At 38.3% G+C, this 18,836-nt stretch overlaps 1 protein-coding gene across 5 annotated transcripts; it reads left to right on the forward strand.

Moving 5' to 3' along the window:
• The first annotated feature begins 505 nt into the window (after positions 1 to 505).
• Positions 506 to 17,978, forward strand: GPR1 (G protein-coupled receptor 1). 5 transcript variants are annotated; one of them, XM_032113927.1, is made up of 3 exons: positions 506 to 523; positions 4,093 to 4,240; positions 15,167 to 17,978. In XM_032113927.1, the coding sequence occupies exon 3, from the start codon at positions 15,183 to 15,185 to the stop codon at positions 16,227 to 16,229; it is 1,047 nt and encodes a 348-aa protein (XP_031969818.1). In that variant the 5' UTR covers positions 506 to 523; positions 4,093 to 4,240; positions 15,167 to 15,182; the 3' UTR covers positions 16,230 to 17,978. The 5 variants fall into 5 exon arrangements, with proteins under 5 accessions (XP_031969818.1, XP_031969817.1, XP_031969815.1 ...); XM_032113926.1 differs by lacking the exon at positions 506 to 523 and adding an exon at positions 915 to 1,018; XM_032113924.1 differs by lacking the exons at positions 506 to 523; positions 4,093 to 4,240 and adding an exon at positions 8,726 to 8,909.
• Positions 17,979 to 18,836: the final 858 nt, after the last annotated feature.

An 18,836-nucleotide genomic window follows, 5' to 3' on the forward strand; every position in this document is an offset into this window, starting at 1 on the left:
ACTGACATTCCTTTCCATGGGAGGAGACAGCATTTTGGCTAAAATGGAAAAATACTGTTGTCAAGTTGGCTGGTTAGCTCTTCAATTAATATAATCTTTAGTACTCAATGACATATATCAGAAGTTTGGTTGTCAAGACACCCTCTGAAAATTCCATGGATTTCAAGTGTTATGTGAGTGGCAGGTATTATTTTATTGTCATATGAATATAGAATTTGAATACCTGTGGTCTGAAAATTATGTAGAAAATAATACTTATTTGTGGAAAATGAGAAAAAATGCACGTATAAAACCAAAATCTATGGAGGACAAAGAGTATTTCTAATACTATTTTTTCCCAGGTATCATGTAAAAATACATTATATAATAATACATTTTATACATTATATAATAATATATAATACATACATCACATGATAAATATATACTATAATAAATTATTCTCTAATGTTCATTATTTCATAGAATGTAACACCTCTGACTGTGTTTGCAGGAGTTACATGAAGTGCTGAAGCTTGAACTGGTATGTATATACCATCCATATATACATGCATAGCAATTCACTTATATGCTTGTGTGTTTTGACCCAACTAAAATAATGGGGGAAGGATTTTACCTTCCGCAGAATTGCTGAATTTCTTCAATGTGTTATACATGAAAACCTTTCAGATTGTTAATACCAGCATAGAAGGAGGTGTGGACCTGCCTAAATGAGCCAAACCTTCCTTCATCGGGTGGTTTGTTCAAATGTGTCGCTGGAGAATTTTGTCATAGTTGCTGACTCTGGTATATAGTGGGTAGTTAAGCCACAAGTAAACATTACAGCTTTACCTAAAGGATAGGCATGAATAGCCGTTAGTTTCACAGCAAGGGAGGAAATTACCCTTTTCCTGATTGTCAGGTAGTTAAACTCGGTATTTCCAGAGTGGATTTTAGTAGATGAGGTATTCAAACAGTGAGGACAAAGGAACAGTGAAGAATTACTTTTCTAAAAAAAAAGACTGAACTGTAAACAACAGTAAGTAGTTGCTTTCTTGTGTTGTTCAGCTTAAATTAACCCTGAGAAAAACTTAATGTCTTTTGTTTGACCTAATTTGCAAATTCGTGTTTTATACAATTTAACTGAATTAGTGAACATTGATGGGATGTTGATTAGTGCTGAGATTATCTGCACATACTAATAGGCAACTTTATAAGATCCGGTGGGTATAATTGTCAGAACAATCAGGCAATTGGCAATCCAGATATATTAAAAGTTACTTTTGGCTTTTTTATTGCTTTGTAATTTGTGCTTTGGTTAATACTAGTAAAGCATTTCTGAAAATTTTTCCCCTGTATATTTTTTCCATACATCCTCTGCTTTTGTTTTGTTTTATAGGGTTAAAAAGTCCCCAAAGAATCAGAAGTGCTTTTTAAAGTTATCTTGCTATTCAATAGATCCAGTTTATTCGCTACTGGATGACCCAATGTCTATTATCTGTATGTAAATCCTCCCTTTTGTTCTTTTTCCATCAGGTTTAAAGTAGTATTTCTCTGCTTTGCAAGCTCCACGTGTACTGTATGTTCATGAATGCATGTCCCTCTTTGGAGCTGTCTGGCATATTGCCATACTTAATGTAGAGTAAAAATTCCAAGACTTTGATTACTTACCCTGTTGAAAAAGCACAAATAACATGGCAAAATAAAATATAACTTCCAGATAGAGGAAGGAGAAGACATGAAAGTAAATAAGGCATTTTTTTACTCACTAATTTTCTTCCAAGCATGTAACTTTCACAAAATTATCTGAAAAGATCACACTAAAGTTATGTCAATGGTTAATGGGTTGCACAAAAGTGTGTATTAAAAAGCCATGTAATTTATGACTCACCATTCCAGTTTCACCATGTCTGAGCATAGAAAGAACTAAAACGAAAGACTTAGAGCCTAAGCTTACATTTTTCAGGGATTTAAGATTTCCACTGTGGTTAATCGAAACTACATATGATTTAAATGCTGTATTTAGATCTAAACAGAAAACAAGTAGAAGTGAATCCTTTCAGATGGAATGCAATTTTGTCTGTAAAATTCTGTTCTCTTTTTTTCCCCTCTCAGGTATGTTACTATGCTGGTTATACTGTGCAAATTGGGTAATTGCTCATCAAAGCAAAAGTCCTTTTCAAGGGAAAAGGAGCAAATGTAGGTAGGACAGAGAGGTAGAAAATTATTTTAAATGCATTAATCTGCTATTCTTGAAAGAAAAGTATCATTTCCTATGAAAACTTTCCTCTGCAAAATTACTTCTGGGCCCTTAGCATTTTTATTTCATATTTGGTGCAGTCGTTAGGAAGGGTGAGGAAAATTGCTTTGTGGGGTTTAATCCTCCCTTGGTTCTGAAGGATGGAAGAGCTGAGGTATCAACTCCAGTATATGTTAAAGTAGTCAGAAATCTGTTTTAGTTAATGGTGAAGGAAACAGCTCCTTAAGGACACTTCCTCACTACCCCAAACTGCAAGAATCCTTTGCACTCTCCAGAATGCTCACCGAGAAAGTGAAGAGCATTTGGCAAATTGTGACTGTTTGCTGGGGTTTTTATCTTTTTTTGTGGATCATGTCTGGGAGTTATCTACCCAGTAATTTCCACTTTTGTCCTGCTGAAATAACTTACAATAACTTACAATAACCTTACAATAACTAGATTTGGCAAAGTACCTAGAGAGACAGAGACTCACACGCCATTACAGGCAAAAAAAACCCTCAGCACAAAAGGAGATAACTACTGTTAAGAGCTTTTATTAGTGAAGATTCACCAATCAGTTACCTAGAGAAAACAGGTAATCTTTAAAATGTAAGAAATAAGTGAGGTGCTTTCCTCAGGCAACCCACTTTGTCTCCGTATATTCACAGAAATCCTGCTCCCTTGTCCTTTCATCGTGGTCCAGGGGGTCTGTGCATAATCCCCATCCTCCTTTCATGGAATTAGAGGCTTTCTCACTCATGTACAATGTACATGTATAACTTTAAACACTTTCAGTGTTTGAGGTTATATTGGCAGAACAAGAACTGTCATAGAGGAAAGATAAAGAAGACTAGTTTTGCTAGAAGGAGTTTTTAGTTCCTCTCAAGACATCTGTGGTCTGTGAACCTAAACAGATTTGCTTAAGAACTGATAGCCTTGCTAACCAAATGCTGAAATCCCTGTTTAGCTGATCTCACTAAGCACTTCACTTTTCTGTGGGGTTTTTTTTTTGATGGTTGAATGGTTTTTTGGAGTTTCTTCTTTCTAATTTTTCACTGGAATCAATATATTTGATATCTGGAAAATTTTGTCTTGACTAGATTCAATCAGTGTGGAACGTTCCGTGTTTTGCATTAGTGGCAGAGGAATACCACTGTTAGATTATTGCTTCCACTGACAAGGTGGACTGACAGATGCTTAATTGATTTTAAATTATATGATGAGTGTGGTACCATTAGAGTCAGGTAAGCTATGGTAGGTAGATACTAGTGGAATAATATTTACATTTTACTGACTGAGAAATTAAGCAACATGGAGATCATGAGGCCTGGCCACAAAAACTCATCAGGCTCTTTACAGAACTGGGAATTGGGCCCAGTCACCTAAAATCCAGTTCAAATTGCTGACCAATTTTATACACTCTGACAGAGTCACTAATTAGTGTTTTGAGGAGCTTACTTCACTCTTACACACAAAAGGAGATTAATCTACTATTCCTAAATACCAAATGAATGTATCGCACTGTACAAGTTACAGAATGATGCTTTCAGTGTGACTTTTTAAACATCTTTCAGCTCATTCAACATTATTTTCTATAAACCAGAGTGCTTACAAAGAAATACTGTTCAACCTCTTCTCTGCAGAACAAAAAGCAGCCCACAACTGTAAGGTCTCTTTCCATTCATCAGCCACCACATCTGTTGCTTGCTTGGACACTGACCAAAATGATTCATTCACATGTCTAACATTTATTTTTGGTGAAATACTGGGATTATACAGCATGGCAATATTTCAAAAATGGGTCTAGAAAACCAAGGGAAGTTGGAAACAACTTCCTCAGCTGAAAACAAACACGGTGTTATATCATTCTGCAGCTTTATTAGAAGGAAGGCAGTAGCCAAGTGAAGCAGCTGGAATCACACTGAAGTCACTCTGAACTCTGCAGATCATTTCATTCTTCCTTCTGCTACAGAGCTCACATCCCTGATTTACAGTGCCTTTTGTTTCAAAGAACTAAGCAAGGTAGGTCAAACTCTCTTATACTTAAAATCTTTCTCTCCCTTACCTTCTAAATAATGTGTCTCTACAGCTGCAATAACACTTGCAGGCAGATGCTGTAAGGTGCTATAGCATATACTGGCTAAAAGAGTTTCTTGGAAGAAAGAATGCAATACTCATTTTACAGATTACTTTGAATCAACCCAGCACCAAGAAAAGATATGAAAGTGTGCGTTAATTTAATTTTTAATTACATTTGAGTATGTTAACACACACTTCAGGGAGTTGTATCCTGTCAAAGAATGGTAAGTGACCTTGGCTTAAATCTCTCTCGCCCCTCCATGTCCCCTATGTGTTGGTTTTATTTTTTTTATTTGCTTAGGGATAGTGTGTCTTCTATAGCTATAGCAATTTCCAGTATTATTAGTTAAAAATACATCAGTTCTGATCTGAACAGATTCTAGAACAGAAACTGGAAATCATTTCAACTTACATAGCAGATCAACAAAGTAGTTCTGAAGAATTACAGTTCTGCAGAATTAAATAAGGTTTCTGTGATCTCAGCTGGAAAGTGTGTGTGTTTTCCCTAACTGTTGTGGAATAAGGTAGGATATGGATCTACCTTTCATTAAGTGTATTGGAACGTGTTTCCTAGAAGTGACAATAAGATTTGAAGCCTTGTATACTACCACACAATGAGACAGGAATAGATTCCACCTCCTATTCCCACTTAGTGATAACAGTGTCATTGTCATCTGTTGTCTTTCTAAATGTGATCTTGCAAGCCAAGCAATATCCCAGACCTGGTTTTGTGGACTTACAGGACATATATGCATTGAACATTGTCTGTGAGTTAAAACACAGCTGAATAAAATTGTATCACTGAATAATATAAAATGCTTACTAATTCTTAGTTAAGGACAAGAGATTGAGTAAGGGTATGTCAAGGTAAAGTAGTTTGTCAGAGCAGATGTAGAAACTGATTTCAAGATTAATTTACTTATGATAGCTTACTTTCATTATCATCTTTCACTATTATCATATTATTGTTCTGCCACAGCTGAACTGGGGAATGCAAATATTTTGACAACCCAATTTACTTTTGTTTAATGTCACTGCAACTTCTGGCCAAATTTAAAACACTATCAGCAGCTTTTGCCAGGCAGACAGGATAGAGGTCCTGTCAAGTTTACTTCAACCCTAGGGATTTTTTATGTGCTATAAGTGACACTGGAGTCCACTTCTGTTGAACTGAGAATCTCTTTGAGTGTGGCACAGTGGAAGTTATTTGACTCTGGAGTGTGAATTTATGGTTTGGATTCTCTAATTGCTTTTGTGGAAAAGGATCATAAGTCAGGGAAGATCTGTAAAAGGATTCCTATGCAGGATCTGATTACACATTTTTACTGCATGGGTGAGGGCAGAGGAAAAGTGTTGATCAAAATAATGCAATTTCTGTGTACTGTACATTACACATTATTTCTTTTAAGAATTTCTTTTTCTGCTGAGAACCTAATGAGCAACTTCTGAAATGTTTAGATTTGTGTTTATTTCTGATAAATTGATTCAAGAGGAAAATTTATATCTGTTTCCTAATAAAGCCAGTTGCCTTAAAGAATTTTCTTCTCCTTGTGTTTTTTAAGAGACACTTGAACTTTGTCATTTGTTATTAGATATTAATATTGTATTAGTAACTCTGCTGTTCCAAGCACTAAGCAGCAGCTAGGTTTCATGGGGATTGTAATCTATTGAATGGTCTTATTATTTGCTTATTTATTTATTTTGTCTCATGGAAAGTGCCAGCAGTTCAGCTCTCTCTCTTACTGTGGTGGCTGGTTGTCTGGCTAATTTGCACTCATTGTTTCTGATAATGGTTTAATTTGTGTTCATTCAGTCTAAAGCTAGCAGTTTCACAACAGTGCAGGGCTCTGTTGTGGCTGCCTTTGCTCAAGAGAGCCGACTGTGAGGAGCAGTTTCTCATGGCCTCTTAGCAGAAGAAAGGGATTGCTGTGGCTGGGGTAGGCAGTGTCCAAGAGACATTGGTTCTAGAAGGGGAGATGCCATCATGCAGAGGTGAGCTCTCTCACACTTGCTTTTGCTTTTATGGTGTGCTTGAGGCTCCTGAGGAAAAAAAAAGAAGTTATGTGTCCTCAAAGGTGGCATATAATACTTCTGGGGGAGTTCAGCTGCTTCTGTGCTCTTTGTATCTTCAGTGTGTTCCAGAGGTTGAGGACCTTAAAGCAGGAGTGTATTAGCCCATGGCAGCTTTTTTCCAAAGGGAATTTCTGCTGAATTGTTGCAGCTCTCTTATACCTGGCCCACCATTTTGCTATGATTCTTCAGAGGAGCTGAACAAACCTGCTACAGATACAATAATTTTTCATTACTGGGTTCAGAGGGAAGCTGACAAAACCCATTGCTGCAAGTTAGGTTTGCTTGCAAGGGTTATCTGCAAAGGGCAGCACTGTAGAAGTCTTCAGTTCTTGCCAGGGACATTAGCAGGCAAAAAGTTTGTAGCATTATCCTACTTCTCTTCTTCTACCCAGGCTCTCTTGTCCCTTTTTGATACTCCTTGAAGAATGTATTTCAAGAATCACAAGGCACAAGTACTAAGAACCAGCATCTTCTCCCTCTACCCACAGAAGATACTTGCCTCTTTATTCTTTTGGCAAGTTCTGAATTCTGCTTCCAACTCTACCTTCAAATTTACTGTTTGGCTTTGGGCAAGAAATGTCTCTTCCTTTCCCTACTCTTCTTATAGCTCTTTATTCTGTTTAATTATAAACAAAGCAGGAACTGTCTTTCATTATGTGCTTATAGTGCCTAGATCCAGTGAGGTTTTGATCTCAAAGACTAGGGCCTGTGGGTAGTTTCCCAACATAAGATACTTGCTTCTTTCAGCAAGTGTGAGCCTGGCACACAATTTTCATTCCCTTCTGAGGCCTTCTAGAGGAGAGAAGGAAAGTGATGTCAGTAGTAAGGAGTAGTAAGTCCTGTACAGTCGATGTAATTCCACTTTCTAAACTCCCATCTCTTCTTTCTAGTGATCCCCTTTTAATGAGCTTCAGCCCCACATCCTTTTAATGAGATATTTTGGAAATGTTAAGAAAAATTGCCCTTTTAAGAAACCTGAGTACTGTTAACTGAGGGTGTTACACTATATCTGGCAGAGTCAAGTGAGAAGTGATTTGCAAAGGTAATATGGGAAGCCTGTAAAACCAGTATTTCCAAGCTCCTAATTTAACACCTTAATCATAGATGCCATCTACTCCTCTCAGCACTAGGGAGTGTTTCCCATACCATGTTAGGGAGCTAGATGAATATCCAGTCCTTCTGAAACTGTTTAGCGATTTGAATTTTTCAGTTTTGCAGGAAAAAAGGCAGTACTTACTATAGACTTGATCTTAACGTAAAAAAATAGTTACCTTTGTATGAGAAGGAATATTAGAATAACACTGATTCAGAAGTTGACGCCCTTAATCTGCTGTACACAGTGATCCTAGTATATTAACTGTGAGGACATACTAAAGTATGCTATCTGAAACATTCCAGCTGATAAGATGTGTACTAGAAGTATTTTGGAATTGCATCTTCTGATATACCCATGCAAGAGTATGTGTCAAGAGTAATATAAGCATAGCAATATTACATTTATGCTAGAATAAACTGCTGGTGTGTACTAATGAGGAGTAGAATAAACCTAGGAAAACAGAGATCAATTTAGAGGGCAGTACACAACCAAGCATACAGTAATAAGTGACTAGGAAATTAATCTGTGAAATTGAATAGGGTGTAAGAAGGCATAGTAGAGGAATGAGTTGTGGTGCTAGTTTTCTCTGGAGTTATTTCTTAACTCTTCTTGTTAAAAGGAGTGTAAATATAGCAGATTGTAATCTATTTTTTATCTGTTATTCGATAGGTATTTTGTATCTTGCTGGAGAGAGTGTTACTTTGAATTTTTTCTGTAATGACCTGGTGTTGCCTTGCAGTACCTTTAGAACGGCTGTTGTCTAACTTATGTTTAGTTGGCCTTAGTCTGCTGAGGCAACTGCAGAAAAAATCTGCGTTTACTCTGTATCCTCTGCTCTCACTTTGCTACTTTTTGTTAGGAGGGAGTTGTGATTAAAGCATTTGTTTGTTGAAACAGTACAACCATTTAAAAAAACATGCTCAGAGCTGCATAATCATGTAATGATCACATGAATCCTAGTCAAAATATTCTTTCATCACAAATATGTGAAACAGTTGCAAAGTAAAAATTCCAAGTAATTTTTGCATGAAAACCTGAAAAGGCTGTAATTAATTAGAAACGCAAGCATTCATTATCCCATCAATCCAGTCACTGCGAAGCTGAGGCACTTAAATTTTTTTAATCGGGTATCTCCGTTGCTCTAGGTATGTAGTTATCATGGTGGCTTGTAGCCAAAGAAAATACTGCTGGCCTTTGAGGAGGAATAGAAAACACGTGAAGCTTCCACAGAACAATACTCGATGAGTGTGTTACCTCACAGCCAATAGGATATATGGTGTACCTGCTGGGCTCTGTCATCTGAGAGCCACGCTTAATGGCTCTGAGGTATGTCCTGGGACTGCAGACACAGGGCAGTTGCTATGACAAGCAAATGGTGGAAATCCAGGTTGCTTTTCTCTTCCGTGCAGAGAAAACAGATCGGAAGCCCGAAGGGCTGCTCAGGTAAGCTCTGTCTTCCTTCACCACAATGGACATCCTGGCACAGAAGGGAGCCTCCCTTCAGGAAGGGGAAGGTCTCCCAGAGGTGAAGCCGCGGTTTCTTCACTTCACCATGAGAGAAGGGACAGTGCTAAGTTAAGAAAGGAGGATAGGACTGTGGTTGAACCACTAGGCAGGGACTCCAGATTTAGCACTTGGTTTGATCAGAGACTTCCTGTAGGTCACTCTCAGCATTCTCGTCTGTAAACCAGACTGATGATACTTCTCACTTGAACCTCATTTCAGTAAGGGTTATGAATACTGAAGCATTATGACTGGTTATGTAAATACTTTGGCAGTGCTGACACATACAGTACATAAGACAATTTTTGAGTCTCAAGTGGCAATGTCTTTTTTTTTTTTTTTTTTGGTAACAATATTAGAATTTTTTCTCTAAAAATAGTGCTACTTTTAAGTGTTTCACAGATATGACCAGTCATTTTTCTGACTCTGATGGACAATTTTTGTGGTTACGTGATTTGCAGTGGCTACAGCAACATTTTATGTTCCAAAGGAATATTAAAAAATATATTTTTATTTTTAGCTGTATTAACAGAAGGGAATAAGAGCAGAAACAAGTGCTAACTATGGAGTTACCAAGTGCCCCCTCCCCTTCCCCAGTGCATATCCTGGGACATCTGAGTTTCTTTGTCATCTTTGGGAATGGAAGACTTGGTGCTTGGGATCAGCAAGAAAATAAATCAGCTTTGGTGATACGCAGCTGCTGGTTGCAGACATTTATCAGGTACCTGACTGTGGAAATGGTACACTGCTCCATTGCAGCTGTTGTCTAGAAGATACTTTATATTCAGGCCAGAACTACTGTGATACTTTTCCTACTACAGCAGCCTTATTTAGATATAGAGTTGGATTTTCCGTTTTTTGTTTCACATTTCTGTGTCAGCAAAACTGCTGGTCTGAAATCACAGCTTTACCGATATTGACTGAGTCTGTGCTATATGGGTTTGTTAATCCTGCTGTAACACTCACTCTGTAAAACGTTACCAGGCTATTATCTGGTCAAATGACTTCAATACCGCAGATGAGGCGGTGTGTTATGACTAACAGGGTCATGTTTGGCCTTGCTCGAAGAAAGTTGGTTTCGGCCTCAGTTTTAGGAGATGTCTAGCCAGTACCTTGCAAACACATTTCTAACACTGCTTCACTGAGAGACATGATGGAGAATGATTGTTATTTGCATTCCTTTCTTATCTGCTAGAACAAATACATCTATATTGTGGCTTGAAAAGGTTTCCAGTCTCATGTCTTATCTGTTGTGACCTGTTCCAGTTATTGAATTCAGGATGACATATGAAGTAATTAGGTTACCATATATCTATATATCTATTAAAAGGATAGTCAAAAGACAGTTGTTTGTGTGTGTGTCTGTGAGAGAGAAAACATAGACACAAGCCTTGATTCTGCCTTTGTGTATTATAGCTTAAAATGCTTGTTGCCTAGCAGCTTTGCCTGCAGGGCCAACGTTAGGCTTAAACTGTAGCATAGCTAGGGTTTCATTTTGTAGTATGAGTGTATCAGGCACCTCCTGCTACAGGTATGTTTCTGCTTTGGGCCAAGTCGTTATCTTGGCTTTGTCCTTTTGAGGGAGAAATATGAGTCCATGACAGTCTGTAATTTCATCAGTATTCCTTGTGTGTTTTAGAATCTATCCTATGTCTTTGTAAAACGCTTGCCAGAAATACATATGTACCTCTAGCAAATTTGCTCAGCCTTCTGAGTTTTGAACTTTACAGATAAACTGCCAGGTGAATTTCATGTTCATGTTTTTGAAGATAGATATATTCGAAATTTGTCACCTCAAAAGTTCCAAGACAAAATTATGAGGTCTTTCGACTGAATTCAATACCTGGACAAACTTGCTGACACACAGTATGACAAGGAGGCTTTAGGTGACCTTTTGTGAAACTAGTTGTTCTCCAACTTTTGACTCTTGCAAATGACAGAAGTTGAAGTGATGCAATCGAATAAGCTTTCCATTAGCCACAGATAATACGCATGGAATATGATGTGCTCACAGTTGTTCAAAAAGACATTGATAAGAGGGTTTTTGTAATATCTTCCCTCTATGAAATGAACTGTTGAGACAGCCAACTCTCCAAACCATGATTTTCCTGTTAAATCAGGACCCACTACTGTGACCTCTGAAACCAATTTAGCTGGCCAGAGGCTCTAAACACTATTTATCACACTGAAAAGATAGTTTTGGGGACTACCACTCAAATACTTGTGTTAACTTTTAACTAACATAGACAATGAATAAACTCTTCCCTTTGACCTTTCTGTAAAATTCAAAAGTAGTAAGGATGTGAGAGAGAGGGGTTGTGTGGGCTGAGCCCGAATATGTGGTGTAGACTGCCAGTGTAATTCAGTTAGGTCCTAACTTGTGTGGTGCCCAGGGAACTTTGAACCCCCAGGAGGATTTTGCTTCAAGTGAAGTGGGGGCGGAAATTGTACCTTTTTTTTTGTTTTCTTCTATTTTAGACTGAAAACCCAATGTAATTTAATTCCAAAGCTGTTCCGCTGACCTCAGGGCTGAGGTGTGGAGAGGTCAAACAACTTCCCCTGGTCAAGCAGGATGCATGTGGCATAGCCATGAATAGATTCCAAAGTACTGGTCCCACGTCACAACTGTAAGGCCATTCTTAGTGTTGCAAGAGCTGTTCTATTTTAGGCAAATCCAATAGTTTGTCCAAGTTGTCATTATAGCTTAACTATAATAGTGGCAGAGGACACAAACTCTAGGTACTTTTAGTAGAAAGCTATGAATATGTCAACTGAGATCCAAGTCTGTAATTCCCTGCTGAAATTCAGAGAAAAACAGTTTATTCAACACGTTGTGAAGTCTCTTCCTAGCAGTTCTGTGGCTTTGTATTTTAGAAATATTTCCTGATGATCTGTATTTCTTGACAATTCTGCTTTCTGTCCCAGGATCTAAAAGCACCAAGTGCCATCGTGTGATATTCCTATAAAGTCATTTAGTAATCAACTTCTGTTTTACAGAAGAAGACAGGAAATGAAACCTCCTGGTCAATTATTTTCATAATTAAGCAACTGAATCAAGGAGTCTCAGTTTTCAGAGCTGCTTGTGGCTCAGAGAACAGGAACGGACTCCTCAAGCAAATGCTGAGCATACACTTTGCACAGAGTGTTTACTATTTAAAATAAAACTTTAAAAAAAAGGACAGGAAGAAGTCTAAACTTAGTTATATTAATCCATAAGCAATAGAACACTGTTCTTTAACCTGTGGCTGCTACCAAGGCTTATTGGCAGGCCTCTAACCACACTTTCCTGTTTATTGAAAAATGTTTTCTATGCACTGGCTCCCCAGACCAGCAGACGCTGAGCCAATGAACTGTCCCAAACCTCCCTTACCCTTTCTAGCAGTTGCCTAAAAGCCAAGCAGAAACTGCTGTCTGAAAGTATTGTTTTTTCTACTGAGCCTCAGTCTGCAAACAAGTTAATGAGAATTTCTCCAGCTTGGAAAGTAAGCCATTTGTCAAAGATCATACAGGAAATTAGTGTCAGAATAAGGAATACAATTAGATTTCTTCACAAGACCTTTGGTTTGCTGTCCTGATAAATGATACTTATTGGGCTGCATATCCTGGTAAGTCAGACTTGAACTGCAAGACAGTTCTGACTCTGCAAATTTATTAATTTCAGAGCCATGTATGAAGAGACAGTGTGTTTCAAGACCACAGAGAAACATCTCTGATGAATTATGGTTAATGGAAAAAATCTGCGTCCTCATTGATGTAAACCAGTGTAACTCCACTGACAATCTCTTACTGCTTATCTTTTTTCAGGACAGGGCTTAACACCATGAGTCCTTCTATAGAAGTGCTTCCTATATGTCAATGTCAGAAGTAAGAGTTTCTGGGCTTTGCAAATGTAATTGGCAGTCTTTGCTGAGCCCTAGCCATAGAATCTAATTTCAGCATCTGTGCACTTGGAGCAGTGGTAAGCAATGTTCCTCCTGCTTTTTTACTCCCACTGCTAAAGAGTCATGGCCTTGAAGACTAGAGTTAGAGATGAGGGAAAATATAAGCTTGGAAAAATAATTGCATTCTAAAGGTGTGCTCTTTCAATGGAGTTTTAAACTATAGGAGGCTTGGGAAATATTTGGCATTTATTTAGGTATGTGTTTTTTCTCCTGCTATACATCATCTTTGAAATGTTAAATATAAAATTAACGTTGTTGGACAGTAGGCAGATGTTTATCATTGTCATTATAGTTGGAAATTTTTTTGTTTAGTTGCATAAATTTGATTTGAAGGGATAGTTTTTTGTATGGGCAAACCTTAAAAATCCAGTTATTAACCTGACTGTCCAAATGTAATGTTCCAGATGTTAGTGGGACTGCTTCATGTTTATACTCTTCTCTCAGCAGCTGTTAAGCTGTTTGAAAAAATTACTCAGATGGGTGGCAGTGGTATTTGATGCAGAATCCACCCTCAAGGGGCATGTAATTACATAAATGCAGGCCAATAAGTATCATTTATCAGGACAGCAAACCAAATAACATTCCTTCAGCCTGATGTAAATCACAAATGCTATCACAGCCTCTTGACAGAACAGGCTGTGCTGACTCTTAATACACATTTTTTTAATCAAGAGATATAAAGTTACACAACCTTTTTTTCCTTCCTTGTCTATCCATCTACAAATGAGAAGTCTAATCCTGTTAATGCGTGTGCACATGCGTAGCTTCACTGGTGCAAGTAATCCTTTCAAACTGAGAGAACTGCTTTTTGGAGGAAAGGTAAGTACATGAGCACAGGTTTGCAGATGTGGTTCTGCAGGCAGTGTGCTCTGGAGGCTGCTCTCCTGTTGTCCTTAGCATGCTATAATTAATGGAATTACAGGAATGCAGGGCCGAGCTCCAAAAGCGCGGGCTGAATTTTGGTTTCGGAATGGAGATAGCACTCTGAAGTTTAGCGGTAAGATAATTCATAGTACAGCTAATTGACTGCTCTCAGGCACAGGTCTTCAGTGCAGCTGAGTCCAGCCAAACAATTCAGCTTTAAATGATAACTGAGTTTAGCAGAATAATTGTTTTGATCATTGCAGATACTTTTGTCTGATTGTGGCCACCTGTGATGTGCTGCAGCTTTGTCTATACTGCAAAATAAACGCTGTGAAATAATACTGTGAAATAACTTCTGACTGCTTTTCTTTCTGTTGTTCAAACTCTGTTTCCTGTCTGTTTTCCCATTAATTTTTCTTCCCTCAGTTTTGGTTTATATTCCACTTTCCCCTCCCCCTCCCCTTCCCTCCCACCCAGAGAAAAAATTTCTATGTGAAAAATCATGTTGTACTTGTAAGTTCCAGACGCTTTTGCGAGAGAAGAAAACTAAGAAAATTCTGTAATTGTCTTAAAAAAAAAAAAAAAAGGACCCACAAATAGTTTCATTTATGCCCTTACAGTGTGTTTTATGTTCATGGGAAGCTTTATTTTCTTTCATCTATTACCTGTTTCTCAGCTCACTAGTGGAAGAATACCACAGTTGTATTATCCCTGCAATATGTTCTGTATGTTTTCTTCTCTACATCCTTTGCTGTGTTAAGGAAATCCAATACTTTAAATGTGCCCGAAAATTATTATTTCTTTATACAAAGACATACATGAAAGAGATGAATAAACCCATGAACTTTTAGTTGCTGGAGAAATTGCTGTCTGTTGTTTTGTTAACTATAATTTGAGGAAGGGGTGGTGGGTGTAATTCTATAAAAGATGGTTTCCTGGCATTTTTAGTGAACTTTTTTCCCTACATAGATGTCTGATGCTCCTCTGATTTTAGGCAGATGTAACCCATAAAACTTGCTTTACATAGGAACAGAGCAGTAAAGTATGAAACCTGACCACAAAAGAATAGCAAAATCATACTTCAGCAAAAATCTAGTCTCCTAGAAATTTATTAGTGGTACTGTGCTCAGTGCTGTCTGTTAAGAAGTTAATGTAAGGAAAGCAGTTCTTGGAGATTTCAGCACTGTTTTGATTGGAACATTTCTTGATGTGCCTGTGACCAAAATTCTTCATGAGCTTTGTGCTAGCAGCTGATAGATAAAAGGTGATAGATATACCAAACTAAGTCAATGTTTGTGGTTTATGACCAAGAACTTGAAAGAATTGCAGTTTACTATTTACAGTGCAGTAAAACATTTCTCCTTTGACCATTTCATTTCTTTTCTCCCCCAGAAAGCCACTCTGCAACATGACATTTGAAGATTTTGAGAACTACTCTTATTTCTACGATCTGTCTGAGGAAGATGAGTCACCCCAGTCCTCCCTCAGCATTGCCCATATCATTTCCCTTTTCTTTTACAGTGTGGCATTTCTGCTGGGAGTCCCAGGTAATGCCATTGTCATCTGGTTTATGGGCTTTAAGTGGGATAAATCTGTTTCCACACTCTGGTTCCTGAATCTGGCCATTGCAGATTTCATTTTTGTTCTCTTCCTGCCCCTCTATATTACATATGTGGCAATGGGCTTCCACTGGCCTTTTGGGAAGTGGCTGTGCAAAATGAACTCATTCATTGCACTACTTAATATGTTTGCCAGTGTTTTCTTCCTGACATTCATCAGCCTTGACCGCTACATCCGCCTTGTCCACCCAGTCTTTTCCTACAAATACAGGACTGTAAAGAACACCCTCGTTCTGAGTGGGATCATTTGGATGTCAGCTGCAATTATTGGTGGCCCTGCCTTATACTTTAGAGACACAGCTACGGTTCTCAACAATGTCACCATTTGCTACAACAACTTCCATGTGCATGACAGAGAACTTATTTTGCTGACACATCACATTCTCATTTGGGTGAGGCTTGCATTTGGTTACCTCTTTCCTTTAGTGACCATGGTTATTTGCTACTCACTGCTGATTGTCAAAGTGAAGAGGAGAACTGTATTGACTTCTAGCAGGCTTTTCTGGACCATCATTGCTGTAGTTGTAGCTTTTTTTGTCTGCTGGACACCATATCATATATTCAGCATTGTGGAGCTGTCTGCTCACCATGATGAAAACTTGCATGACTTACTACAGGATGGCATTCCACTCTCCACTGGCCTTGGTTTCATCAACAGTTGCCTCAACCCAATCCTCTATGTTCTGATTAGCAAAAAGTTCCAAGCCCAGGTCAAGACCACAGTCTCTGAGGTGCTGAAGCTGGCCCTGTGGGAGGTGAGCCGTTCGGGAACGGTCAGCGAGCAGCTGTGGAGCTCAGACAATGCGCGTGTGCACTATTGTGAAACTGCCCAGTGACTGCTCTTGTCACCAGCTCTCTCCAAAAGAGCTGACAGGAGATTTGGAGGTGTTCTTGACTTCACATCTGCCAGTCAGATGTGCATCTTTGCATATGCAGTTTTCTGTAAACAGCTGGCTTAATTGCACTTGCTGCTTTAATGGAAAGGTTTTTAGGGGACACGTGATTTGGATGTGTGTCCTTGCAATGCACATACAGCCTGAACTGAAAGTTATCAGCATAGGTGGAATTACTCCAACGGGGCTTTTGATGAGGAATGTTGTTATAATCCTGTTGTTTTGCTGTGGTTCCACACCTCATCGATATCAAAAGAACACATAGTAAAAATATTCCTCCTTGCCATTGCTGATACCACTCTTAATTGAGGCACTCGCATCCAAGAGGTTGTGGCCGGACATCACTGGGTCATGAGTCTCCTGATTGTCTACTACTGCCTCAAGGAGGAATCCCCTGGCTACATCCCACCTAAGTGAAGCTATCAGTGGCTCCACTCTTCATCTGGAGAAGACTGCCACGACAGGGAACACTGAATTGCTGCCTTCTATTGTCAAAAAAGAAAAATATGGAAATAAAGAGCATTGGGAGAAGACAAGTTTTATCTTATACTCAAAACTAAGACAGGAGACCCTGTGTTTCCTGGTCACTTGTATTTTTATCACCAGCTGAGTGCGAAATACTGAGCAGATGTTTCATAGAAGGTATTAGGTTCATTCAAAATGTGCAAAGAATTAGTGAAAATATTTCTTACAGCTTCTGTGCCACATTCTTTTCTATGTTTAAAATTTTAGTCCTACAGAGGTTTAAAACTATTGCTCTTTATTGCTCTTTCAAGCAAAGATACGGAAATAATATAACATTTTGTTTGCCTTAATGTCAAGCTTAAAAAAATGGGTGGAGTGAATTCATCAGTATTCTGTTACAAGTCTGTAGCCAAATTCAGACTTCTTTTCCAAATAAGAGGCAAGACAGTTCATCCAGGAAATGGAGTCCACTCCCATAAGAAAGATGAATTAGTCCCAGTTCTGCTGTATTCTCTTCCAACTTGTTGCTTGCTGCACAATCACACATGCACCAATGCAAATGTATATATATATATATATATATATATATATATATATATATATATATGCTATGTGGAGTGAACAGATTTCTGATGCAATACCACTTAATTAAAAAGTTGAATGTGGGACAAAACTCCACTGAAAGTAAAAGCATAGAGCTTTGGGTAAATTTGAGCTGTTTTTTCTTAGTTATTGGCCTATGCATATAGAATAAAACTACCTTTCAGATAATTTACCTAGTTTATATGGCCTGCCAACACATTAGTAGCATTCATGCTGTAATTGAGGCCTTACATGTAAATAGATTTGCTTTTCTATAAAATATATATATGTATGCATGAGCACATCCAGTATTGGTAGCTGCACAAATAGAAACAGTCTGACTGTGGTCTGTAACTATTTCTTTGGACTCTGGTTTCAGAGTCTGAGAGAGTCAGGCAGGATCAGTGGAGTTTCAGTGTATTTCCCTTTGGGCTGGGAAACTGGTAAGCAGCATTCTTCCTTGGAGTCATTTGCTGCCTGGTACATAGTTGCTCATCATAATATTTTGGCACTGTGCTGCTGAATGTGCCTAAATCAAGTATTTTGCAGTTTTTCTTCACATGTTCCCTGACATCTTTCCAAGAATGGTGTACTCTCCTGACTGTAGTCCAAGTGAAGTAATAAAATTTTGTTGTTTCCAAAGAAGCTTGTTCATTTGCTTTTCTTAGCAGCAATGTGTGGTGACTGTCTTTTCTTATAACAGCTCCTTCCCAAAGATTTTGGAAGGTGAAATCAAGCCCTGGCCCTTTCTACTATGGGATTTCAGGTCCATGTCAGCTTTCTTCAGCTGTGTGCACACACATGTTCCTGTACACAGCAGAGAGACTGATTTTCACATGAGGGAGCACCTATGTCCCATCTTGCATAAATGATCAGAAAGTGTAGCCTGAAGCAGACAGGAGAAAGAGAGAGGATAGAACTGAGTAAGGCCAAAATCAGCCTTGATCTATGGCATTAAGTGGATTAGCAATTGAGCAATGTAACTACTACCATTCACACCAAGATCAGTTACAGAATTATCGAAATCATTTCTTCAAGAGTAATGAAAGGTATCTAAACAAAACAGATAATGCTCTAAGTTTTTGTTTCCAAAGAGTCTCCAAAACAATACCAACAATTCTATGCTGCTTGGACTGAGGAATGCTCATTCAACTCACCACAATGGAAAAAAAGGACCAGAAGAAGGAATCTGTGCTATCATATAAAGAGATATTATAGAAATAGCTATTGACACATTTAATAATAGACAGGTTCTAGTTACTTTTATCTTCTTCCCAGACAGTTTGTGTTTCTGAAGATTTTTATGTAGATTAGTTTTTGTTAAAACTCTTTCCCCAGTATTCCCGTGTATCACATATCGAAGTTACGGAATTTTCTTCTGATCTTTCAGTTACGGGGTGCACTTGGGAGTCTTGCCTCATTTACTCCAGGGTGTTGAGTTCTCACAGGCACAACGACACAGTAATAATAGCAGCACATACCCAAACACTACACAAAAACACC

This window comes from Corvus moneduloides, chromosome 7 (assembly GCF_009650955.1).
Source record: "Corvus moneduloides isolate bCorMon1 chromosome 7, bCorMon1.pri, whole genome shotgun sequence".
Lineage (NCBI taxonomy): Eukaryota > Metazoa > Chordata > Aves > Passeriformes > Corvidae > Corvus > Corvus moneduloides.